This window comes from Neurospora crassa, linkage group I, assembly GCF_000182925.2.
Source record: "Neurospora crassa OR74A linkage group I, whole genome shotgun sequence".
NCBI classification, from domain to species: domain Eukaryota; kingdom Fungi; phylum Ascomycota; class Sordariomycetes; order Sordariales; family Sordariaceae; genus Neurospora; species Neurospora crassa.
The window spans coordinates 5,288,238-5,314,428 of record NC_026501.1 but is presented as its reverse complement, the minus strand read 5'-3'; the positions used below and the strand labels follow the sequence as shown (position 1 = coordinate 5,314,428).

The 26,191-nt window shown below is 51.4% G+C and overlaps 7 protein-coding genes across 8 annotated transcripts; 3 read left to right on the top strand and 4 right to left on the bottom strand.

The window, feature by feature from the left end:
• The first annotated feature begins 3,914 nt into the window (after positions 1–3,914).
• NCU03323 lies at positions 3,915–5,939 on the top strand. 2 transcript variants are annotated; one of them, XM_011394849.1, is made up of 2 exons: positions 3,915–4,298; positions 4,429–5,939. In XM_011394849.1, exon 2 carries the CDS (start codon positions 4,687–4,689, stop codon positions 5,371–5,373), a length of 687 nt encoding a protein of 228 aa, XP_011393151.1. In that variant the 5' UTR covers positions 3,915–4,298; positions 4,429–4,686; the 3' UTR covers positions 5,374–5,939. The 2 variants fall into 2 exon arrangements, with proteins under 2 accessions (XP_011393151.1, XP_011393150.1); XM_011394848.1 differs by lacking the exon at positions 3,915–4,298 and adding an exon at positions 4,340–4,363.
• Positions 5,940–6,584: 645 nt separating this feature from the next.
• On the top strand, positions 6,585–7,913 carry NCU03322 (GDSL family lipase; the record flags this gene model as incomplete). The annotated part of the gene is made up of 2 exons (XM_959406.2): positions 6,585–6,629; positions 6,707–7,913. 2 exons carry the CDS (start codon positions 6,585–6,587, stop codon positions 7,871–7,873), a joined length of 1,212 nt encoding a protein of 403 aa, XP_964499.2. The 3' UTR covers positions 7,874–7,913.
• Positions 7,914–8,750: 837 nt separating this feature from the next.
• Positions 8,751–11,638, bottom strand: NCU03321 (eukaryotic ribosome biogenesis protein 1). The gene is made up of 5 exons (XM_959405.2): positions 11,180–11,638; positions 10,870–11,109; positions 10,684–10,796; positions 9,411–10,623; positions 8,751–9,343 (listed from the first exon to the last, which is right to left on the bottom strand). The coding sequence occupies exons 1-5, from the start codon at positions 11,572–11,574 to the stop codon at positions 8,965–8,967; spliced, it is 2,340 nt and encodes a 779-aa protein (XP_964498.1). The 5' UTR covers positions 11,575–11,638; the 3' UTR covers positions 8,751–8,964.
• A 1,141-nt stretch (positions 11,639–12,779) lies between these two features.
• ada-4 (all development altered-4) lies at positions 12,780–15,164 on the top strand. Its single transcript, XM_959404.2, has 2 exons — positions 12,780–12,891; positions 13,003–15,164. The coding sequence occupies exons 1-2, from the start codon at positions 12,825–12,827 to the stop codon at positions 14,745–14,747; spliced, it is 1,812 nt and encodes a 603-aa protein (XP_964497.1). The 5' UTR covers positions 12,780–12,824; the 3' UTR covers positions 14,748–15,164.
• Positions 15,165–15,727: 563 nt separating this feature from the next.
• Positions 15,728–17,657, bottom strand: NCU03319 (COPII-coated vesicle protein SurF4/Erv29). The gene is made up of 4 exons (XM_959403.2): positions 17,079–17,657; positions 16,889–17,001; positions 16,315–16,808; positions 15,728–16,242 (listed from the first exon to the last, which is right to left on the bottom strand). Exons 1-4 carry the CDS (start codon positions 17,240–17,242, stop codon positions 16,105–16,107), a joined length of 909 nt encoding a protein of 302 aa, XP_964496.1. The 5' UTR covers positions 17,243–17,657; the 3' UTR covers positions 15,728–16,104.
• Positions 17,658–20,032: 2,375 nt separating this feature from the next.
• NCU03318 (hypothetical protein) lies at positions 20,033–22,945 on the bottom strand. The gene is made up of 6 exons (XM_959402.2): positions 22,457–22,945; positions 21,647–22,384; positions 21,530–21,587; positions 21,313–21,455; positions 20,524–21,245; positions 20,033–20,457 (listed from the first exon to the last, which is right to left on the bottom strand). The coding sequence occupies exons 2-6, from the start codon at positions 21,833–21,835 to the stop codon at positions 20,274–20,276; spliced, it is 1,296 nt and encodes a 431-aa protein (XP_964495.2). The 5' UTR covers positions 21,836–22,384; positions 22,457–22,945; the 3' UTR covers positions 20,033–20,273.
• A 788-nt stretch (positions 22,946–23,733) lies between these two features.
• NCU03317 (glucosyltransferase) lies at positions 23,734–26,112 on the bottom strand. Its single transcript, XM_959401.2, has 2 exons — positions 25,640–26,112; positions 23,734–25,559 (listed from the first exon to the last, which is right to left on the bottom strand). The coding sequence occupies exons 1-2, from the start codon at positions 25,872–25,874 to the stop codon at positions 23,998–24,000; spliced, it is 1,797 nt and encodes a 598-aa protein (XP_964494.2). The 5' UTR covers positions 25,875–26,112; the 3' UTR covers positions 23,734–23,997.
• Positions 26,113–26,191: the final 79 nt, after the last annotated feature.

Genomic DNA, 26,191 nt, shown 5'->3' with positions numbered 1-26,191 from the left:
ATCAGCCTCGGCCGACCTTGAACACTGTCACTCCCACCGCTCTTCCGCTCTTCCTCAAATTGACCGGCACGCAGTCCAAGCCGTTATTTCCTACAAACAAGCTCGGCCCTTTTGCTAACTCTCACAGATATGCTGTTTCAAAACCCGACACCTGAGGCCGAAAAGGTCTTGGCGGACTTGGCGACATGACCGGCGAGCTCCCGAGCAAGAAAGCCTTGTTGAGTGCTTGTGCCTCCTGGCCATTTGTTCACCTTGCTTTCAGCGGGTGGAAGCTTGTAAAGAAGTTGAAGCGCTGAAGGGCGCGCACCACCATTTTGTTGGGTGATGGGATAGCTGAATGTGGCAGGCTGGCATTTTGAATGGGCACTAAGTAACTCCTCTGCTAATACATCGTCTAGTGTGGGACTTTCTGATTGATACCTGCCTTTTCTGTCAATGGGCGAATCCAAAAAGAATGGATGAGTGAGTGCTTGAAAGGCTTGACCCAGAGAGTCTGAAAGGGGAGCCAGGCTGTTGTTGCATTGTCAAGGGGGAAGAGGAGCGGGGTTCATGATTCTCCATTGAGCTGTACGTATGTACCTGCACTAAACCGAAGGAAGGGGGAGAAAAAGAAATTCCTTACACAGAAATGATCGGCCATGCCCATTGCAAAGCATCAGAAGGCTCGTCTTAACTATTTAATGTCGTTCTCTTTTTATCGGATGAATTCTGACAAGGATCAGGATTCACTTGACTTGATCCCAGGCACGGGAGCCAGTCCGAAAAGAGAAGACAGCGGAGACAGCGGGGATATCGACTTTGTCAACGCAAGTATCCGTTGATAGATGCAGTGATCGTGATGGATCCCATTACAAAGACTGATTTCTGATTGTCGAACGGGTTACGGTATGACCCCTGTATATACGAAGGACTATCTTCGTGAGAAAGGTAACTTAACACCACCTCGGCATATTCGTTCAGGTTAGTTCTATCCTTCCCCAGCTCCCGAGCCAGATGGCAACCTACCACTTACGCCAGGTCCATTGCCGGACATACACTACCTCCTCGACTGGACAAGGTAGCGCGGGGATGTCCTATCGAGACGAAGAGAAAGACGAATACACGTGACTTGAATCGAGTGAAGAGATAAATTTCTTCACTCATGTGATCACGGAATCACGGTGCCTGCATATGCATGGTCGAAGTTTGCGCTTTCTCTTCTCCGTATGTACTGAGTGGAAATGGAAGACGGGGTTGATTGGGTGCGGAGCCTCGCGGGACGTTGAATACCTCACTGGGGTACTGGTTCGGTAAGTTCGTTTCTACTAGCCCAACTTGCCACAATGTTCATATTTATCCAGCTAGCGATGGCAGGAGCCAAAGCGAGCTTGCCCGAGATCGACGAGCCTGCCGTGGTTGGACTGGGGAACGAACGGTGTTTGTTGTTAACCTCAACGTTAAGAACTTGGGAAAGGTTCCACCTCACTTCTTGAATCTCAGTCGATACGAAGACAAAGTCGCTGTGTACTGGACCCCCATACCAGTTAGCCGAGAGATATCACACAAAAGTACCTATATTCATATCATTTTTATTTTTCACTTCCTAAGCTCCGTCGTGTTTAGTAAAGTAAACTCATGACAAACCGTGGCAGATCCTCCGCAAGGATATCCTTGTACCAAAAGAACCGTACCTGGATGCATCCACTTTTCAGCTGCCACCTCCAGGATCGGCAAGTTTTTCGACAAAAATCGATATGGAAGACTTTGAACAACCATAGCCAAGGCTGATTTAGTCGGTCTTCTCGCGATGAAGTTGCCGGTATTCTCCAGACATTGAACAACCTGCAAACTTTTATTTCTTGTACATACAAGGAACCTGCCGGGCCGGCACCTGGAAGTGAAATGACCCATTGCGGGCGCCAGATGCTGTTTGATGTACGCTATAGCAAGGGCACAGCGTCTAGCAGGGGGGTACAACACCAGTAGCCTGCAGAGCGATGCACCCTAAGCTCAAACTTGTGGAGTTGGTGGAGTCAAGCAGCTGGAGTTAACACCCTCCGGGTTCAAGCACCAACGACGTTCGGATGAAGCCGACATTTCAATGTCTGAACCTTTCTTCTGTCCTTGACCTGATCTCCAAAAACATAGAGGTATGAATCAACTATGAAAGGGTTCAAATTTGGTCGTGAGAACCTCTTTTCACCAGGCTGCGGATAATACCAACTGCTCAAGTGGGAAGAGTCAGCGGTAGCTTGCAGTGCGCAAGTGTCTTTTGTTTATTTTATATGTATACTTGCATATTTTGGTTTTGTGGTTTTCACGCTCCTCGAGATATCGACACATCCTGACAACATTGAGCCAACCGGCTGTCCCCAATTCAGCCTGATAAACATCAGGATCAGGAGCGAACGAATCATGGAAGCCTTTTGTGAAAATTCTTCTGATTCCCATGTGGATTTGTATTTCGATTGTGCCCGAGAGTGAAACATCAGCTAGGTACACTTTCTGGGTTTCTCCTGCCGGTTGAACATTCTGTAGCGTTAGTCTCCCTCATGCCTGCTGAATGGTACCCCTACTCCTCAGGGAATTTAACGGCAAGGGTGTTAGGTTATGACGGACTGTATCAAATCACAAAAGCTTTGTTGTCAACACAGCCGACAGGATACTACACCACCATTACCACAAGTGATGGCATGTGGATGCTGCGCGAGGGTCCCTGGTAAGTCCTGGCAGCTAAGGTCTCTGCAGGCGATCCAGGATGGCGTGGAAAGTTCTTGGCTTACCACTTCCGGCCTGCTTTCAGTTGAAGCTTCATAACTGTCGAGACTGTCTGGGGCGCCCGCGGGGGAAGGGGGGTTGGGTTTGCCAAAAGCAACTGTTGTCGTTGCGACATTGTACCTGTGCCCGAAGATCGTCCCCGGTTCATCAGGTCCAAGATGGCAATACCGTGGTGTAGTAGCCTACCTGACAAGGAAGGGTGATTAGTTGATTGTAAACGGCTGCTATACTCATATTCATCTCAACTATCCGAAATCTGGGTTCAGTTCAGCGAATGTTCGCCGAGGCCAATGGTTTCTTTTTCTTTTCGCGATGATTACATTAGCTTGACTGTTTAGGAGACTGGAACCAAATCCATTGGTGAAAAGATGTTACGATGAATGAGCTAACTGGGAGGCCATTCTCTTGATCGTCCCCCTCCTAAACTCCCAGTCCCACACACACACTTCTATCACCTACCTCTCCCCGCAACGCCGTTTCCGCCCCGGGCAACGTTATGCTTGACAATTACATTCTCACCCACTCAAAATGCAATTTTCAATGTCCAACGCTTTCTTTCACAAGGGCCGATACGCATATAATAGCTATCTTCAATTTTTTCAGATAATGACGTCCAGATCTTCGGCAGTCTCCTCGTTGAAAGTCAATTCGCTATGACTTGACCACGCAAAGTCCTATTGATCTACAAAGCGTCACATTCGATCGACCAACGTATGTCGAAGCATGTCAAGGACTATCAACTGAACATTTGACAAAGCCACGAAGATGCAAGTTTGCAAAGCCAAGCTGAGCTAAGTCACCATAGCAGCGCAGTTTATCTTCAACAGCTGAATCAACAGTGCGGTAGGTGTGGTACTCATGTGGTGGCAGCAATAACAGCTTGAGAGGTACGGCGAGTGCGTCCATACCTCACAAACCGGTACTTGGGCACTCTTCTGATGACATTGTCCAGACATCCCCGGGAAACTCACAGGAAATGGTTTCGCTCCAAAGACCCTGGCGACCACACTTTCCGGCAAACACCTTCTATTGCAAATAACACGCTTGATGCACTGCAGATATTGCCCGTCCTTCCCGATCTCCTTATTCGATCATCCCCCCTTCTCTCTTTTTTCTTCCCTCTTCCCCTTCTTCACTTCCCGCTGACTAGAGTACGTTTGCGAGCGCGCCGAACGCTCATCTCGAGTCTTGTTCCTGTTTACGCAAGCTGCTCGGGTCGGGGTGCTGGACCTGGACGTAGCAATAAACACAAGGTTAGTCACACAGAATGGAAGGTACCCCTGCCTCCACTGCCTCCCCTGCCTCGAGGTACCTATATAGGTGCGCCTCTCTACTCCCCTTATCAAAGTCCATAAAGACCCCATACCTCCTCTTCATCCCCCGCCATTACTTTTTGACATCATATAGTCGTTCCGTCTTGATCTTTTCTTTACTTCAGCGATAGGCTCACTTCGTTGCCGACGACATCTACGCTCCCAACCTTCGAAACCGTACCTGTTACCTGTTATCGATGCTCTTGGACTGCCCCGCTTGTTGACAAGGCATGGTTAAACTTTCCCCGTTCCCTTCAAACTCTCGCAGCCTGGACACTTTACTTTCTCGTTCAGTTAGCCCCCCCAATTTACTACGGATGGCAGTTGCCCGGCAGAGTTTCGTTGCTGACTGTTGTAGACCCGGGTTTCCAACCAAGACAGATCACTGTTCTTATAAACCCTCCAAACGCTTGAGCACTCCCACATTGTTGCACGCATCGTCGTCTATCCAGGATCACTACCCCATCATCCAGCTCCATACGTCCTTCATGGCCATACAACTGTACACCAGCCTCACATACAACACCGTTTACCGAACGGAAATAACGCCCCGTTCCAACCACTGCTCCCATCGAGCATCACCTCGTCAACACCTTCTCGACGCAACACCAGCACAATGCGCTCTTCGTTGGGCTCCCAGTCCGCTGCAAGCGATGACTGGACGTCGATCAAACTGTATACAAGCCGCCACACCAAGGACAGATCACCTGAATACAACGACGACAACGAATCATCAGCCCAAGTTGCCAGCATATCCTCCTCCAGTTACAGCGGCGACTCGGCGTCCGAGATTGCACAATGTGACCTCGTCATTGGCGCTCGTGAGATGCCCTATCGCGCTAGATCTCACGGATGCTCAACAGAGACGGCAAGCTCGGACCAGACCTTCTTTGCCGACGAGGTCATGGATCGCCAGGAAACCGTAGCTACGGCTCCACCTCTGACAACTAGCCAGTCCCTTCCCAAAGGCCCTTCTCTCACTGCATCGGTCCTAGGAAAATACAGTGAGGTAACGGCCCAGCCCTACGTTGGCAACATACCCAGCTGGATTGAGGGCGCCGGCTTCGTTGGTCGGCTTGCCAGACCTGTGGTCTCGGAAAACTCTCCGACCACAAAGCCTCCCAAGTCCAAGCAAAGCATTTCAAGCAGCGTCGGATCTGACTGGGCGTATGTTCCCTCGTCCCCGGAGCAGGCGAGCCTGATTGCGGGCTCGGGCGGATGGTGCGGGGAGCCAGATGGCAGACATCTCCCTCGAGTCTCGACCCTCGACTTATTTGAGGACCCTATGCCTCTTTCTGCTTGAAAAGCGCATTGCTTCTGTGCTCTGGCTCACATCGGCGTCATGTATGTGATGTTGGTAAAGTTCTGTCCTTCGTCTGCACTTTCCCTGGACAATCTTCATCCTTCCATTGTCCTGTTGCTTTCCGAATGGGGGACAGTCTTGCCCATGTTTTTTTTTTTCACTACCCTCTCAATTACCCAGCTTTGTGTTACCTCCACCGATCTGTTCCCTATCAATGATTTTCCCCTTTGTTTGGACTTTGTTCGCGTTCATGCTCAGGTAACATCGCGGGAAAGCGTAGTCGAGTAGCATTTTGTTATCGCAAGCAGAAGGATGGGACGTTGGGCTCAAAATTGGACAACGGCTTACACCTCATGGCAGAATAGAGATGGAAATATCAATGACTGTATGTTGGTTGACGAACGGAGATGATTGGAAATTTGGAAAAATGGTTGCTTTCATTGCATAGAGTCTAGGACGGCCACGATAGTAATATGATCATGATGTTCCTGTGAACCAACCTGGACCGAGGTCGATTACCGGGACGACGGAGAAATAGATACCACTTGACCGAACGTGACGTCGATATAGATGCAAAGCGACTTCGCTATCTTGGAACATGTTCGTGCGGGGTCCAAGTACAGCAAGGTTGAAGGAACAAGAGAACAGGAAATATAGCAGCCGATGCGGGGATAGAGATTGCCGAACGGAGAATTTCGAATGCCGTTCTCCACGTTCCACTAGAGCGTTTGGAGAAAACCAAGTCCATGCTCCGAAATCTTTCTGTGTTTTCCTTCCAGTCAACGAGACAATATGGCTGGCTAACCATCGCCTAGCGATGGTTGAACTGGGGATGTACCATTTAGCCTAATTTCTCACCGTGCCACCTTTGGATATCCCATCCCAGACCCCCAGAATGGACTCTGTTACTTACCATAGATAGTTACACATCGACATGTTCCTGCATGGATTCATATCGGTATATAACCTATCCGTCGCCCTGAGTGGATGACAGTCAATATGGAAAGCGTAGGCCGATCCCCTGACGAAGTTGTGCTTTGTGATTTCTGGAACAATAGCACCGTTCAAGATCCGTCCTCGCCGCCATGTTCAGTTCATCGTTCACAGGCTTCGGCCTGAAGAATATCCTAATCACTGGATTGTTGCTCTTGTGCCCATCTTTGTCGGTTTCTGCGAAGAGCTCAAATCAATGGATCGATATCTGGGGCTCCATGCCGCAGCTTGTTGAGTCTGAGAACCTTCCTCCAGCTCCATATGTAAGTAGTGTCCGGATTCAGTATTTTGACTTACCAATAAGGAAGCCGACAACCCGTACACTAACATAAACTCTCAGAACGGCGGGGACACGGTCTTCAAAAACGCCACCCTGCGCCAGACAGTCTACATCACTCAAGATGCCTCGACCATCCGGCTGAGCTTCAGCAACGCCTTCGGCGGCTCTGAGCTGCCGATCACCGCAGTCACCGTCGCCCTGCCCGCATCTAGAGCAGGGGCGGGGGCCGGCTCCGGCGCTATCAAGCCTGGGACCATCAAGACCGTCACCTTCTCAGGAGGCCAACCAGACTTTCTCGTTCCCAACGGCGCCGTGGTCGTCTCGGACCCCATCAAGTTTCAAGTCAAGGCCCAATCCGTCCTGACCGTCACGCTCTACCTCGCCTCCGGCCAGGCCGGCCAGTCCATCACTGGACACCCCGGCAGCCGCACGACCAGCTGGCTTGCGCCGGGCAACCTCGTTTCTGCTGCCAACTTGTCCTCCACCGCTGGAGTAGCAAGCACCGACCACTGGTATTTCCTCTCCTCCATCGAGGCCTACCAGCCCGAGCGTGCCTCCGCCCTCTACCTTGTGGGCGACTCCATCACCGACGGCCGCGGATCCACCACCAACGCCAACAACCGCTGGCCGGACCAGCTTCTCGCTCGCCTTCAAAAAGCCGGTCGTCGTTCGCTGTCATCGATCTCCGTCATCAATCAAGCCGCCGGCGGGAACCGCGTCCTAGCCGACGGTCTCGGCCCCAATGCCCTCGGCCGCATCGAGCGCGACGTTCTCGCCCGCCCTGGTTCCGGGGTTCGCTACGCGCTCATCTTGGAGGGGGTAAATGACATCGGTACCGCACCCCTCGATCAGGTCTCCCAACAATCCGTCGGCGACCGACTGATCTCTGCCTACGAGCAGATGATCACTCGCCTACACTCCCACGGGATCGCGGCGTTCGGGGCAACCATTACGCCTATGAGCGGGCCGGGACAGGCGTATGGTGAACCGGAGAGGGAGAAGACGAGACAAAGGGTCAATGAGTGGATTCGGAGGAGTGGAAGGTTTGATGCGGTGGTGGACTTTGATAGGGCTGTGAGGGATCGGGGGAATAAGACGATGCTGGATGAGAGGTGGGACAGTGGGGATCATTTGCATTTGAATCCGGAGGGGTATCGGGTAATGGCAGAGGCGGTGGATTTGGAGATTTTTGAGAGGTTTGCTGATGGGGTGGATAGGTATTTGTAGACTTGTTGGCGAGTGGTGGGTCGGTAGGCAGTAGTTGGAGAGAAAGGTTCATTGGTGATCAGAACATGTTCATGCTTTCGTCATCATTGCACCGGTCGCTTGGACTGGAGCATCTGGTCTAGACCAGCGTATAGAGTTCATTTGTGTGCAATGGGTGTCCTTGATGTATATCAGGCTTCTTCCCGCCGTGGTGTCAATTTTCCTTTCTTTTTGTTGGAGTGTCGTCGTCAAAGTTGAGTGTGAACGGTGCCGATGTTGTGTGCCTTTTGGATGGTCCAAAGCACCTCGAGAAGTGACCAGAGTTCAGAAAAAAAAAAAAAAAAAAAAAAAAAAAAAAAGCCTCGAATCGAAAGGGGGAAAGAAAGGGGTAAGGAAGAGGAAACAAGTGGAAAGATTTGTCTTTATAGGGCTGATCGACGTATGGGGAGATCTGGGCTCTCGGGCACTACAGTACCCCTATCTCTGCGACACTCTGATGCACGATGAATGAGAATAGCAGGTTTTCGTGGCGCGAGTTCAAGCCGATAAGGAAACAATTAATGAAGTCAGAACAAACAAAACACGGTTGGGAACGAACGTGTGGTTACATAACAACGGCAGAGACAAACATCAAGGCAGCTCGGGCGTGGAGTTTAATCCATTTCCCGGGCCTTTCCGGCGAACTACTACGCAAGCAGGATTCGGCATTTGTGTAGCACACCTGCTCGACTCTCTGCGGTTTTAGAAAGGCATCATCTCGGACATGAGACCAAGATTGAATAGACAGGGGTCGTAGGGCAGACAAATAATCCCGTTGCCTAACAGCCATGGCGAGACCTCATCGGCCTAGATCAACCCCCTGCTGCCCAATAGCAAAGTAGCGTAAAGACGAAAATGTGGTATATTTCCTTAGCATTCCGAGAACTCCGCCGAACATACATGCAGTCGACTTGTATATACTCCAACTGGCCTGTGTATCTTTCTAATCATAATAATAGCACATCCGAGCACGCCAATCAAGACAAGCAGACTGATTAACCTGTCCTCTCGCTTCCGTTTTCCTTCCTTGTGTTTTGTTCATCTTTTGTCTCGTCCCATTAAACGCTGTTCTTTTACATCCAGAGACGGATGGTGCCGTCAGCACCGGCAGACACACACCACGGCTCACGCGGGTGCCAGTCCATATCCAGGACACCAAGCTTGTTGACGACCTTGTGTCCCTTGAGCACCTTGACAGGCACAATGGTGGGGTTCTCCAGCTGATCGTTCGGGACCTTGCCGTGGAAGATTTGGAGAGTGCCGTCGTCACTGGCATCAGCGAAGAGCGGCAGGCCGCCCCTGTGGTACTTGACCTGACGAACCGCCTCGCTGTGGAACCTCATCGTCTTGTACGGACGAATGGAAAGATCCAGATCGTGCCACAAGAGACGCTTGTCGTAACTGCCAACAATCAAGTTGTCACCGCCGGGGTGGATATCGAACGAAGAAATCCTACAAGTCAACAGAGTTAGCAAATCAATTCCAGTCACATTATCCGGCTAGCCATGGGGATACGTACCACTTCGCGCCAGGCTGGACAACCTTGACCAGCTCGAGCTTCTGCAAGTCGTAGCAGCGAATTGTTCGTTGAGTGGCGACGAAGAAGAGAGGACGGAGGGGATGGAAAGACGCTGTCTGAGCCAAGCCAGAAAGCTTGCGGAAGGGAATCTGGGTGAGGTGCTTGGAGAGCGTATGGATGGCTACGGAGCTCCTCTGTCCGGAAGGCGATACTGTCGCAAAATGGTCTCCTTTCCTGTGCCAGTTGATGACCTTCACGGTCGACCTGACTGTGATCCTGATCAAGACACCCTCATCCTCGAGCTTAGCACCGGGGCGGGCCCACTTGGCAGGAGGCTCCTTGCCGGGAGCAGCGCCGTGTTGCTGACCGTTTGTAGCATAACCGAAGCCAGCCGACAGGATATCTCTGCTAGCCTGGTCCAAAGCAGGAGTAACGCTGGCGTGTGTAGGAACCATGAGGTAGACATCCTCACCCACAGCAGCGGAGAGAATGAAAGAGTCCTTCGCGGGCCTCCACCTAACGGTGTTGACAGCCTCCTCACTGCTGAGCTTGACGGACCAGACTTGGCGACCCGTCAACAGCTCCCACACACGTACCGTACCGTCGTCGCCACCGCTAGCGACAGCAACACCAGTAGGGTCGATGGCAACGCTTCTTACACGGCCGTCATGGCCGCGGAAAACTGTTTGGGCAACTGTAGGGAAAGGCTTGAGCTCAGAAGGCGAAGGAAGCTTGGGCAGGAGCGAGTTGGGATCGATGTTGAGCCTGTTCTTCCGCACACGAGGAGCAAGGTAAAGGTCCATGCACCTCTCGAATCTCTCCTTGACGATCTCGCCATAACCGGGAACTTTCCGCAAAGAGTCGTATTTCTGAGGGAGATACTCCTTCTCGCGCTCCTCGGGGTCGAGCTTCTCCCACTCCTCTCTCTCCTCCTTGGTCGGTAGGTATTCTGCGGGCGGGTTGTAACTCATGTCGAAACCAGGAGGAGGCAGCTTGGGTGCCGGGATGTGCAAGGGGTTGACTTCTTGTGGCACCTCATCCTGCCAGATATCAAAGTACTGCTCCTCCTCTTCCTCCTCCTTCTCGCGCTCCTCAGGGGGCTTGTAGGGCAGGATCCTGCCTTCCCTAATGGCGCGAACAAGCTTCATAATCTTCTTGGCCTCGTTCTTGGAGGGGAGGAAGCGACGCTTGGGCTCAGGGGCAGCGCTCAGGGCTATTGACTTGTTAGTTGCACCATTTCAACAACGATAAGTGTAGATAGATTTTGACTTACGCATTTTCTCCTCAATACCAGTAAAGTATTCCACGGTTTCAGGGTAGGGGTTTTCCAGCTCGTTGGGAATCATACCCATCTGGACACGGCGAACAAGCTCCAATTCATCATCACTACGGTATGGCAGTCAGTAAGCGTGACCCGAAGAAACCGAGCAAGACAAAGGAGGATGGGTTGGGTGCATACTTGAGGTTGAGAGGGTTGCCGGTGTGAATATCCGTAAGGCCAGTCCAGCCCTTGGGCACTTCGATGCTGTCGAGGAGAGCATCAAGAGCGTCGCCAGTGGCCGGGCGCATAATCTTCTTGCCGTTGATATCATAGCCGATATGGGGATAGCTGTCGTAGAAGCTCATGGGGATGTTGCCGATGGTGTTTGGCGCTTCTTGGGCATCGGAATCGTCCGAATCGTAGACGGGGTCGATCTCACTGTTGCATTCTCGAGTTAACTATGCTGGCATGGAACGATATTTGATCCATTTGCAGAACAACAACATACTCGTAGACGTAGCGCTCGTTGCCGTTCGCGTCCTTTTCGATCCGATAGTTCTTGTCTCCATCATCCTTCTCCGGCCGCTTGGGGTCGACTCCGGGTATCTCAATCTCGAGTTCCTCTTCTTCGTCCTCGAGAACAAGTTTGCCCATTGCCTTGTCGCCCTCAGCATCGGAGGGAATGTCGTCGCTTAGTAGGGAGCCCTCCTCATCTTCGTCGTCGCTGGCCTCACTTCCGCTTTCCTGCTCGCCGTCCTGTTCGTGCTCATTGTCGTCGAAGTCAGAATCGAACTCGTCTTCGCTCTGCGACAGGGCGCCGTCAAAATCGGGTGCAATCTCGTCGTCGGACTCAGGCTCGGCGTCCTGGACCTTTCGCTTCTTCTCGGTGGCTTTTGGCCCCATTGTGAATGTGTGTTGATTTTTGGCGTGTTTTCTGCTGGTAAAACACCCAGATAGCGTCGCAGCGATAGGCGTCGAAAATTCCTAGCATACGAATTGGCCTGGGACTTTTTTTTCTGCCGGTTCTACAGCTCATGGCGGGGACGAGTTGGTCTCACCGCCCTTGGCATTTCTGGCAGCTAAAGAACCATAACATATTACCCTATCGGTTTAGCGTGTCAAAAGACAAATGAAGCCAGGAGCATGCACTCCGTGTCTCCGTCCCTCTGATACCGACTTCAAATTTTTAGCCTTATTTGTTACTTGTATATCATGGATGAGATGAATACCGAACTCCAACCTCGATGCAGCATCCCTCTGCACCCCTACACCTGGCTTCAACCACGCACGATTCCACTTCTGTAGTTCGTCCTGCCCGTTCTGTGGGTATTGGCAGTCAAAACTGGCAAACCAGCATCAATCAAATACCCGGCGTGATCAGATTGAGTCTCCATGGATCGCTTGTAATTACAGACTTTTGTTCGAATTTTACCCCATTGCCTCTTACACTACGGTTTTTGTCACCATCGCCGTCTTTTTGCGCTTTCCAAGCATGGCAGTTGACAATATGTAGTGTAGCACGACGCCTGCTAGGGAACCTTGATGGGCTAGGGTTACTCGACACCTTCACACTACACTACTGCCATAAAACCCACGCTATAGTCATCCCATAACTAGCAAAAGGACATCATTCATGCCTTTGGCCAGTGAGCCACATATATGTCCAAAGGCCTGGGTGTTTGACTGATACACTACCAGTGCCATTTGAGGCAACGCGGCAACAAAAGTCAGTCTCTGCATTATCTGTGTCAATTGCGGCTTATTAATATGGCATCAGGTCTGGCGCGACCAGGTGATCTTTGATTGCTTGCGTTGGCTCGTTAACATTGCGGGCCTGGAGCATCTTGTCTGAAATCTGCTTTCTTTGCCCTCCTCTGAAAACGAGTCGATCCTATCATCCTAGGTCCCTTGTTACAACGTACATATCCATGCTGTTTGCCCATCTACTGTGTACACCACACTAGCGTCTACATAGATAGTGTCTTGGAGTACCACCGGGGCGATTTCTGTGTCTTCTAAGCGGGGCTTGCGGAGAGCCTTAGACGTTTACCTTACCACTCAACCCTTTTTATCCACCACACATCTACGCCCGCGGAAAAGAAGGGGAGAAAAAAAAAGCAAAATAAAGGAAAGGCCGGTTGCGGAAAACAGCCATGATCTCAAACAGCGAAGTCACTAAGGAGAAAGAGCCGGTGAAACGCCGTGCCTGTGACGAGTGCCGTATGTTTCGTCCCGCTCCCCGTTTCGATCCATATATTCATCTACCTCTACCCTCTAGTCAGCAACCATGACTGCCCAACCGCACTAATGTATCTAAATTAACAAATGCAGGGACACGGAAACTTGCTTGCACAAAGGAACAAGATGGCTGTGCGCGGTGTAAGCGCGAAGGCGTTCACTGTAACTACTCGGCCCAGAAACCCATGGGTCGGCCAAGGAAACGTCCTTACGTCGACGTGGCCGAGGCATCGCGAAAGGAGGCAAAGACTGATGATGTTCCCCCCAGCGAGACGGCGGCCTTGACCTATCCTGTTTCCATGCCCTTTGATGGGACCCTCAACCTGGACCTGGATATGTGCTTTCTCGACGTCACCAATACAGACATAAATTTCAGTGACATATTCGACCCAAATTTCCAGTTCGGATCGTATGGCTTCCCCTTGTCCTTGGATTATGACATCCCCCAACCGGGACCGGCACCCGGGCAAATAGAGGCCATGCCCAAGGAAGAGACAGGACATGCTAACCAAGCCTGGATGGATTCCACGGCTGCCGTCAACGCACAATGGCAGCCGGTACTTGGGGGATACCTCGATGTCAACTTTGACGGCATTGATGTACAAACGTCCACATCAGCTTGCTCCTCTTCAATACAGCAATACTCCTCGCCCTTCCCGAAGCGAGAACAACTAGAGGGGATATACCCAAACACATCTCAGAATCACCACGGCTCCCGCCCGCCCTCACGATCAGAGGTATCCGAATCAACCGTCCCCCATCTGACCCCCGGCGGCTCCTCCACCACCAGTCCCAGCGACAGCACCAACACCAACGACCGCGCCGTCGGTGGCCAACCCCCCGCCCAATGTGCCTGCTCAGACAATCTCCGCGAGGCCATGGAGTCTCTCCGCATCGTGCCTACTGACAACATCACCCAAGCGCTCTACACCGTCCGTACCGTCACCAAGACAGCGCACGAGACCATCCTCTGCAGCATCTGCGGCGACCCCCCTCTCGGTGGCAGTTCCTCCTCTGCCTCCAACACCGACACCGACACCGACACCGACACTGACACCAAGACCGACAACAAAAGCAACAACAACAACTCCGATGAGAACGAACCCCCTGACTCGGCCATCCAAAACATGGTCCTCCTCGCCGCCATACTCCCCTCCCTCTCCTCGTCCTATACCCTCCTCCTCGACCTCGTCGAAAAGGAGACTCAGTCTGCCACCTCTTCAGGCCGCCACATCTTCTTCGATTTGGAAGGCTACGGCGGACTCTGGGGTCCCATTGCAACTTCCTGGAAGCGATGCGAGGACATGGTCGCCCTTCTCGCCCAGCCGCTGCCCCCCGCAACCTGGCGCCTGATAGCCCGCGCCATGCTCAAGCTGGATGTGTACGGACAGGGCGGGGCGGCAGGGACAGCGAGTCAGAGGCCGGTGATTAGCTTGGGTGATGATGATGGTGGTTGTATGATTGGTAGCCGGGACAAGAGTAAGGGCAATGGCCTTCAAGAAGAGCCGTGCGAGAAGGTAGAGCATATCGGACTCAAAGATATCTTTGCGAGGTTGGAGGAGAGGTCGAGGAGACGACAGGAGAGGTTGGAGGCATTGGTGGCGAGTGGGGAGTTGGAGGGGGTGATTCCACCGATTTCCGGGGGTCTGGATGTCGGGAATGCTAGAGAGAGGTCGACGTCGCCGATTGCGTCGACGGGGATAACTACGACGCTGGCGGCGGCGGGCGAGGCGGATGAGAAGATGGAAGGAAAGGTGGACGGAGAGAAGACGAGGTCACCAGGTATGAGGATCATTGCATCTGCGAAGAGTGCGATGGACAGGTTGTTGATTTCCTGATCTTTTTTCCGTTTTTCTGCAATATTTTGTTTTTCACCTTCTGGGCGTTGTTAAGGGCTTAGGAGGGAGGGTACGGAGTTGAACGCCCACATAAGCGGAAGCTTCATTGTTCTCTGTTGCTTTGGTATGGCATGACAGTTATGTTACGTTCCAAGCGTGGAGTTCTGAGGTTTCCTGGTTTACTACTAGGTATTATTTGGGTGTATGGACATGGGGATGGTATAAATGACCCCCCCTTTTTTTTGTCGTCACGTTGGGTTGCGATTGGGAAGAAAGGTGAGCCTGGCTTCTAACAATGAAAATTTCTGATTGTTCACTAACGTGAATCTGTTGGTTCGAACGGTTTTGGTATGATACAATGTAGTATCTAGTGGCCATTATTACCTAGCTATTAGCAACTATCGCCATGAGCTTAGCTTTTTTTTTCTTTTTTTTTTTTTTTCTTTTTTTTTTTTTTTTTCCCAAATAACGAGAAATTTTAAATATATGTATAATATATATCATGATAATACTTAGACACACTTTTTGCACGTTTTCCACTGAGATTGGCCGGACAGGCGGGTTTGTATGAATCAAATTGTTGCGTACAGTACCTGTCACTTGCGATGAAAGGCTATGACATAACAGCAAGATGTCTTGGGGCAAGCTTGAACTATTTGAACTCGATTCTTTCAGGGATGCATTGATCCATGAATCCATGAAGTGCCTCGCAATTTTGGAAAGACTACTGGAAGTCGAATTGCGTGTTACGTGAAGGCCAATTCAGAAGTGTAGCGAATCCGACGTGTTCGGTCTGTATGGCCACGCGAGTAACACGAATGGAACTAACCTAGGCGAATTGTACTATCCTCGAAAGTATCGTATATGATCGTATCGAAGAAACGTAGTCCTGATTTGAGTGAGATCTGAAGCGAAATCTCGGTCCACTATCGATTCGATGGAAAATCTCAACAACTACGAAGAACATTTCTTTTCATCTTAGGACTATTTCGAGCATTGCAACAAACGCCTTGTTTTCAAGATTTCCACTATGAGCACCGTCATACAGATAGAGACAGCCAAAAGGATTATACGCCGCTAATGATCAAAATTATACCACATCACATAACCCATTCCTGACTTTCTCCTAGGTACCCGTGACGTATTTTCAACTCCCAAATGAGATTCAAATCACCCTCCACATAGCATTGACCGGCGTGGCGGGCCATACCCATCATGTCTCCATTTGCTCGTTTCGCTTCCAAACCCATGTAGACAACACCCTTGCTTGGCTCTGATTGCCGAGCTCGAATCAGCAAGGGATTCTCATGTACCCCTACGCAAATCCTTCTCCCCTTCACCTCGTCTTTCGGACCCCTTAGTAAACCTTCTTCTTCTCGTCAATGCTGAACTGGCCCGGGCCAGTGTTGGTGAGGAGCAAGAGACCTCCGACGATGGAGAGAATCTGGAAGAAGTCATACTTGGCGAAGTCCTTGTGAGGATGATGCTCGTGAAGCTAGAATGGCACACAGTTAGCAGCGGTTCGATTTAAAACAGAGCTGTCTCCGTTAGAAGAGAAATCACTTACAGTCCAGAAGTTGTTCACCAGAAGGTTGAAAATGCTCAGAATGACAACCAAAAGAGTAGAGCTGAACTTGGTCTTGAAGCCGACAACAACCATAACGCAAGCAACAAGGCCTACGAGTGAGACAATGATACGCCAGATGGTCCACTCTCCGCTGAAGACGAAGCCAATGAAGAGGAAGATGAGGAGGACACGGCCAGCAAGCTGGAAGTACATCTTGCGGTCCTTCTCCTCAAGCGTGGGGAGACCGGCAAAGGCCTTGGTCTTGCGCACCCATGAATCCGAGAGCACCATAAGCAGACCGCCCATAACAGAGAGATTGCGGAGGAAGAAGTTGAGGTCGAAGATGAGTCCGTAACCGAGCGCCTGGGTGATGACAACGCCGATGAGACCGCCGACGGCATACTCAGAGTACTTGCGGATGATGACGAGGGTGGAGCAGGAGGCCATAGCAATAACGTTGACGAGAAGGAAGAGGTGCGTGACGCCATTGGGAACTGTAGGATATCCATGGTTAGTAAATGCTTGGCTAGCTGTGCGCAAGGTGCAGACTAATGGACCCTCGAAGGGCACGTACTATGGCGGTAGTCGTGAAGATACAGCAGCTGGTCGTTCCACTGGGTCATGATTCTGAGCGCATCCTCGATGAAGGTTACGACAATCAAGAAGCGGCCAATGGCGGGGAGGTATCTGTATACACCACCGTTCGGTCAGCAGCAACACCCTAACGTGCAGTAGAAGACATCCCTCGACCAGGGCTGACATACGGCTTGATGGGCTCGCTAAAAGAATCCAGGACGTCCTCAATCTTGCTCGTCTGCTTCCGAATTGCGTCGAGAGGGCTGGACTCGGTCGAGTCTTCGTTGACGGGTCCTCCGAAAGGGCTCGAGGCACCAATGCCATAGCTGCCGGGTCCCCGCATTTGCGCCATTGCGTGAGGTGCGATCGCGTCTGGTCTGGTTGATCAACTGAGTATGGCGTCGGAAATCGAGACGTTGTCAAGCACAGGTGTTGCTCCTGGATCGCGAAACCAGGTTGATGTTGTTTTGTGGAGGGATGAGCGCCGAGAAATGGGAGTGATGACGGAGGGTTCCAGCTCAGGGTGACTCCAGAGAGCAATAATAAATGCGGGACCGAGCTTGTACAAGTTCAGGTTGAGAGTGGAAGATGGGCCCTCGTTTCGATTCAGGCGCAGCAGCTTTCGGATTGAGACCTGGTGGTGAAGGGTCAAGGTCCGACTGACAGCTGAAGAGGTGGAAGATGCAATTGAAGGCAAGGTGGATTTGAAGATGGAAGTGCTCCGGTGGTGAGGTCAGTCAGGTACCTAGGTTATTAACATACAACTGTGTCCTTAACCAAATGTCTTTCCGTGATTTCCTGCAAGTGCCTCATCGAGAAGCTGCCAAGGTGATGGGAGCCTATGTTACAAAGTACATACACTGCAGTAGAAGCCACGCCTTCAAATAAAGTATCCTCAAACGGAAATACACACAGCGGGCAACTGTGGGTCCCATACTCTTGGCCGACGGGTCAACCTTCCGGTGTTTCGAATTGCCCTGCCTGCTGGAGTGCCCGAGCATCCAAGGTCACCCAGCTGGACTGGCCTGTTGCGAGCGAGCGCACGAACCAACCGTTGTTTTTGGCACGGGAAGAATGGAGCCTCGGAAGCGATGGATCGCCAAAGACCCCACGCTGCGACTGGGTTTAGCTTTCTCGAATCTCGACTGTTTGGATAGTGCGATCTGATCCGAATTTCCCCCTTTTGGAGACGAGGAATAGCTTCAAGATCGAAAAAAAGGGAGCCTCATCGTCGTGTCTGACACTTCTCCTAACTCCTATTCACCTCGATCTCGACATTCAGTAAACATGCTACCGCAACCCCGCTGCAAAAAAGTCAAAACTGCGCAAGGGTCCTCCTCAATGCAACAGCCCGATCAGACTACACTACGAATCAGGAAGCTCTTCAGGCTCTTTTTTCACAGCCGAGCGACGATGCTGACAAGGTCGAGTATAACAGACAAGTGCAGGGGTCAATGCCTTCTCAGCTTCCATTACGGGCCGGCAAGGTAGTTCTCCGATCCACACATGCGTCCGCTAGGCCCGGTTCGGTGAGGAACGGGACTCGGTAGTTTGTCTTGTCGTGTCCACCGCATGGGAAGCATGCTCGACTCCAAAGGCACAACCTTAATTTGTCCCATTGCCGCAATCCGGCATGACGGCGACGTCGGCATCGAGTTGGGGGTCCAGGACTTGAGGACTAATTACGGCGATGGCGAGAGGTCCCGCTGGATTCCTTCTCACGTTGATTTACCATTTCATTGGAATATCTACTCCCTTTATCGGGCTCAGTTCATGGTACTTATAGACGAAGACATCTTGAAGATTTGAAAGACTTTAAGCCAGACCTTCACTTCGATGGCCTTCGGTGTTCTGAAGCGCTCAAGCTAAATCACTTGCAGCGAAGTTCTGACAGACTTACAACCCATCAACATTCAAAAGGTAAACCCTCTAGCATCGCCAGTCGCGTATTCTCGAATCCCTATCCCCTGCCGAACCAGAGTCTATCACTACTCAGACAACCACACTTATCAGGAAAAGACACCCACTCATACTCCAGGAAAAACCTGCACGCACCCCAAGCACCAGATCTGTACGGACTTGTTTCAGTCACACCTTCATCATGTGTTTTAGAACTGGTATCAAATAAACTAGTCTAGTAGGTTGAGTCCTGTCAATTAAAGTTGTCTAGCGTTTTTGAAGGTCGTAACGTGGCTGTGTGTGATTTTGGTTGCAAGGACCAGCGCCATGAATGTGATTACGAGATTCAACGGTCAGTTCAAGGGAAAATAGGCGCGGAAGGAAAAAAAAAAAGAAAAAAAAAGAAAGAAAGAAAGAAAGAAAGAAGGAGAAGAAGAAGAAGAAAATAGGAGAAAGGTAATGCTAGATACTAAGACCACGTGCGTGCTTATCGCCACATTTCATATCAATCCGACCGTTGTGGCTGAAAGTCATCGAGTATACTTCTCCAACTTGGGGTGCGCGTAAGCAAACCTTGGAGTGCGCGTAGCATCTCTCATCAACGATACCTACCTTACCACATTCACCCTTAAGCGTGTCAAGAAGGGCAAGAAATGTTGTTTTTTGAATTGTCTCAATTAAGCTTAAACTCTCCTCAAACTCCTCGGCCAAAAGGCCTATCAGCTGGCTAACCACAAGGGAGCGGGTCAAAAGAAGAAGCGGGAAGCATGGAAATCGAACAAAGACATACTCACGCCCCCTAGACTCTCTCTCTCTCCCTATAGCCCTGGGGCCTGCAGAAGAAAACCTGTTCAGAAGTTTGCCTCCTACTGACCGGTTCTCCGTTACTAGGCCCCATGGAACGTGAGGAAACAAAGGGATGGGGAACAAACGGGACAAGCATGAGGACGGGACAGGGCCCATTTCTTTGTGTGGTAGATTCCCTGACGGACCGATTCCCTGAATTTGGTGAACCGTTTCTGAGTTTGGTGTGGCTAAACCTTTGTTGGTCTAGATGGTGGTGTGCGCAGGGTCGGAGGGGTACCGTACGGTTTTGACTTGAATTAAGTGAGGCGTTGACTTGGGTTTGGAAGTTGGGTAAGTCATCTGTACGTAGGTATGTGAGGATGTAAGTCTCGAGGAGGAAACTCAATTGCCGTGATGTATGGTCGCGAAGGCTCTGATAGTAATTAAAACGACAATATCGAGCAAGTGTCCTTGATTCAGCTTGGGATACCAGAAACTAGGCAATCTAAAACATTGACAGATTTCCACTCAATAGCAGCCGGATTTGTTTTCAGAACGCTACCATCACGTAATTTGAGTTTGAGTGACACATGGCATAGGTTTGCCTATTGTCGCTCCCATTAATTCTCTCTGTGCCATTTATAGTCCTTCATTCGTTAAGCAACTGCCGGTTGACAGCCGCAAATTCAGATTACCACTCATCGCTTCTGAAACTGATTCTCCTCACCAACTGTCCAACCCTGTTTGGCACCTTCGTTGCTCCCGCTCTCATATTGCGGAGGAGGCGATCCCGGCATCGTCGACGGAGGCCTGACTGAGGTGCCGTCTCCGCTTGGAAGCTCAACCGGAGCTTGATAATTAACATCACGCGAGTGAGGAACCCTTGAAGCATGAATGAATCTTGGTTAATTACCTTTCAATTCTCATCTGTGGAAACATAAAACTTACGAGCTCAGTTCTCCAATCATGAGAGGCGAGTTGGGCCCGGGTACAGGCGCGCTCCCAGGCGCGGACATTGCGTGTCCGTTATAAGTATTGTAACCATAAACAGATCCCGGGGAGCCAGGGTTTTGCTGTGGTGGGGGAGTTCCATATGGGTATGGAGGCTGCTGAGGGCTCGCCGTCATGCTTCGATACGGGTCACTGGGGTCCATGTGTGGATAAGTCGAAAAGGTCGTGAAGCTGGCTTGGCCGGGACTCTTCAGGCCTGCCGGTGTCTGGACAGGGCTGGCTGGATTGTGTTGGTTGTGGTACTGTGCCTCTACCATGGTCGGAGCACCAGCGGCATCGGTACCGGGTGCCGGCGGATGAATGGCGCTCTTGCGATAGGCCTTTTGAAACCCTCCCCTTCGACCGCAGAAAAAGACTAAGGCAGCGGCAATGGCTACCACGGCGGCCGCGCCGATAGCGATTCCCGCGATGGCCCCGGCACTAAGGCCCGACTTTTTGCTTCCATCTTCTTTTCCATAGTTTGGATCTTCAGCCTTCCATGTCTCTCCCGGCTTTAGATCGTATGTCACTTGTTCTGCGTACTTCCGTTGAGCATCCCATGAGTGCGTAGCGTTAGGGTTGATGACACCGATCATTTTATGGGTTGAACAGGAAGTACGAGCGGAGCAGTAGAAAAACATGGGCTCTTCAGTGTCAAGTGTGAACTGCCATTCAAGGGGCTATTTTGTGACTTTGTCAATGTCATGATCAAGTAATTGTCATACTGCTTGGAAATCTATCACTTACTTTATCGAAGCTCTCCGGGTCAGTATAATTCTCGCCGCTGGACCACATCCCGGCCTCATTAGGGTGGTAGAGTTCCCAAGGGAAACATGGAAATTCGAATTCAGCTCGTGCAACAGAGTGACCCGTGGGATAAAAATTGAAGCCTACCCAGCTTTCGCGTTAGTCGGTTGATCAAATCGCACACTTCTTAAGTCGGATTTCACGAAGGGTAACGTACGAATGACATCGCCTTTCTTGGCATCAGTCACTTCGTGTGGCTCGAAGATATGCCCATGCTATAAATATGGTAAGTCACTGCTGCTTGGATCTTTGACGCTCGTCAATCATGACTTACTTTTCCCACCTCAATAACAATGACGTTTGGACCCGCTGCCCTCGTGGGTGTTGCGGAAATGGATGTCGAGGAGCTAGTAGACGACGCTCGGTTGCTCACAAACGTACTCGGGGTACTTAAAGTCTGTGCCGCTGCAGTTATCGAGAGGGCGGCAGTGGCCACCCCGACGAAGAGACGTGATCCGTACATGTCGTTGTTGTTGTTGATCTCCGCCAGGCAAGTCCTTCCTGGCGATAGGGTTTCCCGATGAGAGTATTTCGTATGAAGGAGGGCGGAAGGGGAAAGAAGAAGAAGTTCTAAAGTATGGGGGGATGGTACAGACCCTCAGATAAAGAAAGCGAGATAGGGCAGCCTCTTGAATGGGGTGTGTCCACAGCCACAAACCGGTAGGAACAAGCTTGCAACGGATACAGTGCAACTTCTGCTATTGACTTGGGTGGGCTGGGCCGTGGGAATCGAGCGGGGAGATGCAGCGCACAGGATTCCGGTATCAATATACCGAGGGCGAGATGGTCAGTCGAGCGAACTGTGATGTCCGGGGAGGGGTGACTAAACGAGTGATTGATAGCTGATACCGAGTATTTACTTTACTGACCACTGTCTGGCAGCAGCTCAATCATCAACATGATAGATCTTAGAACGGGCATGTCCCAAGTCTTATGAAGCACAACCTTCGTTACAAAGAACGTAAAACCAGTATTGCGTGCTTGTGGAGGGTGGTCCTACAAAGGAAACTGTCTGCCGTTCGTGAGACCGGTATCCGAGAATGTAGAGACAAAGGACATGGACGAGTGGCCAAGCTAGACGCACCATTATCGACCAAGGTCAAAGGATTGAGTCAAAATCTGGGAACGCCTCCGAGGGAAGGCCAGACAGGAACAACCCGTCCCACGAGGCCTCGTCGGATCTTTCCTGGTCATGGGGACGTTCAACACGATACTTCACTGTTGCCACCGAGTCTGTCCTCCAGACCGTCCATGCCGCCCACAGCGTCCAGCCTGTCTTTTGGGTCGTTAACATCCATTCACAGTATACACGACGGAAGGTTGAAAGGCTTTGAGGGTAGAATTGTAGAGCGACGACAGAAGGTGGGAATTTACGCCACGAAGCTTCCGTACGGACATGACTGCACGAAAGGTTACAAGAGGGCGAATGAGAGAGATGTTGTGACAACAAACTCGACCTAGCTCTGCATAACAACACCAACGACAGACAAGTGTCGTCCAATGTGGAGGGTTGGCTTATCTTGCATCTCACCCATGGGGTAAGTCTAACCTTCGCGCATCCTGTTCCTGATTGGGTGTCGACACCGTGTCTGGGCTGAATATTCAAAGGATGTGGGGGAAATTGACCACTCCCTAGAGGGCTGAAAGTGAAGCGGAAACCCTGGACTTCCTCAACCTGGGCATCTGTCAGATTTGTCTAGCATGGCTATTCCTGGGGGCGGGGGGTGTCTACTATGTAAACGAGCTTCAGCCTTACATCTCTCATCGGGGAATACCCTGCACCGACACGATGCCGGAAGTTTCTCTCTGATCTGTTCCGCGGCAAGCGACACTCTGTCAGCCCGACTTCTTCAATGAATCGCGAACATGCCAGGCCGGCCTGTCTGCTCCTGATGAAAAAACGGTCCTTCTCCCGATGGCCTTCTTGGTTATTGCGTCAGGGAGTCTGGCTGAGAATATCGATTGCAAGTTCCAACATCCCGAAAAAGAATCCAATCCCGGCTCGACAAGCCTCCACAGAAGCCACCCGGAGAAACGCTGCTGACGTTCCCGCATCCGGCCCAACGTGGCCCCCACGACACCAGTGTGAAATGGACGAAGCTAACATGGCGGCTGGCGCACCATGATCAGTGACCAGTCGTGTCAGTCTTCTGGCATGCTTGTGACACTCCCCGCTGCTGCCGTGTATACTACTTCGTCCTTCCCGCTGCAGCACTGATCCTCAAACTCGCCACAAGTGTGCGCCTGGAGGCACGTACACATGGCAGTGTCTGTCGGCCTGCTTGAGTTCAAGAATCGGGCTGGGGTGGTAGAATGGGCCTCCTCCCCCAGACATGCACGCCTTGTACACAATTCATATAACACAGCATGGAGTGTATTCGTGCGCGCCGTGCAAATCCTACTGGTTGCATGAAGAGAACGAACTCATGGCCTTTGGTTCCAGACTTCTCAAGGTAAATTTAAATGTCGATCAATGACCGAATGATGAGAAGATTCAATTCGAACAATATATCACGGTGTATATGTCATAGCAGATAGGCTGACCCATAGGAACGGCTTATACAGTCCATGGCGTAGAGTGTGAGGCGGCCGAATTTCCGTGACGGATTTACCCCCCTGCCTATTCTATTCACTTTTTGTTTTTGCTTCCTTGCCGGTCCAAGACGGGGGTAGAATCTCACTCTCGATGACAAGGCTCCCGAGACACCAAAGATAGCACAGCGAAAACCCAGCAGCACCAACGCCAACGTTGGCAACCACCCAAAGATCTGGCTTGTCCTTCGGGGCCACAACGAACATGTCCAGCACATGCCAGAACGCCATCGTCAGGTAAAAGAAGCCATGGATGAATGCGGTGGCCCATTGACTCCAGATGCTTGAGCCGTCCTGGAAGTACGCATTCAGCGACGTCGGGGGCAGACCGAGAAGGTAAGCCCAAAGAAGAGTCAAGACGGTATACGGGACTCGGAGGTCGACTCGTTGCAGCAACGGGTACATGGTCCAACAGCCCAAGATATTGGCAAATCCTACCCAGGCACGAGTATCCTTGCCCAATCCTTGTCTCCCTGCAAGCAATAAGGTCATAGGCATCAGGGGAAGAAGGACACTCTTCTCATGGACTTGGTAACTAAACAAGAAGAAACCCCAGGCGGTTGTAGCAAAGGCAAGGGGCAAGAGACCTGGATGCTTGTTGGGTCGCAGGAACAAGATGAGGTTTGGCGGAACGATTGCTGCCAGTGTCGCAACTAACGCACCCTTCTGCAGCAGCTCAGCCGGATACTGTTTGAGCTTGATCACCACGTTCATGGCGCACCAAAAGTTCGCGACCTTGTCCTCGAAGAGACCTCGGGCAAAGGGAAATACGCGATGGATCATTTGGACGAGCTGCTCGATGACCGGGTAGTAGAAGGCCTCGGTGTTCAAGTGCTTTGCCAGATCCGCAAACAACGGGAGAGGGGGATGAGCACCGCCAGGATGGGCAGTGATCCCGCGGCTGGCCTCGGACAAAGTGCCAGCAACGATCGGGAGGAGCAGGATTGCGAAAGACACCACGGTGGCCAGAGCAATCCCAATGAATTTCGGGATATTGAATCTGGGGATGTTGGTATGGTCGAACACGCAGACTCCCAAGAGATATGCGAAAACCGAAAAGGCATAGTAGAGAGCCATCTGCTTAAAACCCAGCGCCATAACAAAGAAAAAACAGGCCCAAAAGTTGCGTCCGGCAAGCATGCTTGACATGCTAGCAAGCACAAAGCCCAACATGACTGTATTATACTGGAAATGGACGTGATCGATAAGGATGGTGGCCGGCTGCATCAGGATCGCCACAAGAGCAACGGAGGAGGTCCAGGCAGGAACGCCGCTGAGCCTACTGAAGCGCCGCACGAAGATGACAGCGGCGGGGATATAGATTAAATATTCGGATACCAGCACAGTGGCCCTCATGAATATCTTGAGCGTCGGATCATGGGAGCCCCTCGAGTCGTAGAGCGCAAACCACGCCGGGTCGATTAAGGACCCAATCTTGCCACAAATCCAGCTGTGATATGCAGTAAGAGGAGGATAGTCGAGACCCCACCACTCAAGATCGTGAAAGTACCATTGCGAAATGGGAAGATGTGTTGTGACTTCCATCCAATGGCGCTGGGCCTCGTAGTCGCCAAACAGAGGTGGTTTTTCAAAGCCTGTGTTTTCGGAATTTGTTAGCCTTTCAGTGTATACACCTAATCACGGCCTCGCCAGACGGGGCTGGCTGTTCACGTACCAGAATAGCCCCAAAGACCTGCAGCCCAGCGGAACAGACCAACTGCCATGAGTATCAACGGTAATAACTCCCATTGCGATACAGAACTCCTGGCAGGCCAGAGGAAGGCGGCCAGGGGAAAGGAAGGGATGCGGACGAGAGCTTCGCGCTCCATAATGACAGGAAGGTTGCTTGGGCCATTGCCGCCAGCCCGCTTCGCTTTCCGTCTGGGCTTATGAGGAGAGGGCCCGGGCATGGTTACCGGAATCGAGACCGAACAGAACTGTGTCGAAAGGAGGGCGGCATTGAAGGTGTCCGTAAGGAGATGCTTGGGGAAATTGTGGGCGCTGGATTCGCAAATGTCATTCAACGTTTCAAGCAATCTGGCGTCGCGGCGGCCGACAAGGTTCTTGGGTGGGACCGATATGGGGAAACCTAGGTACACGGGCTGTGTAGTCCAAGCTCACAACTGGGAGCTACCTTTCTCGGGCTGTCAGCAGCTGGCTTCTAGGATAGGTACCTAAGTATAGTCAAGCGGCGGGGGATGTCGGTTAGAACCTAGACTAACCCCTC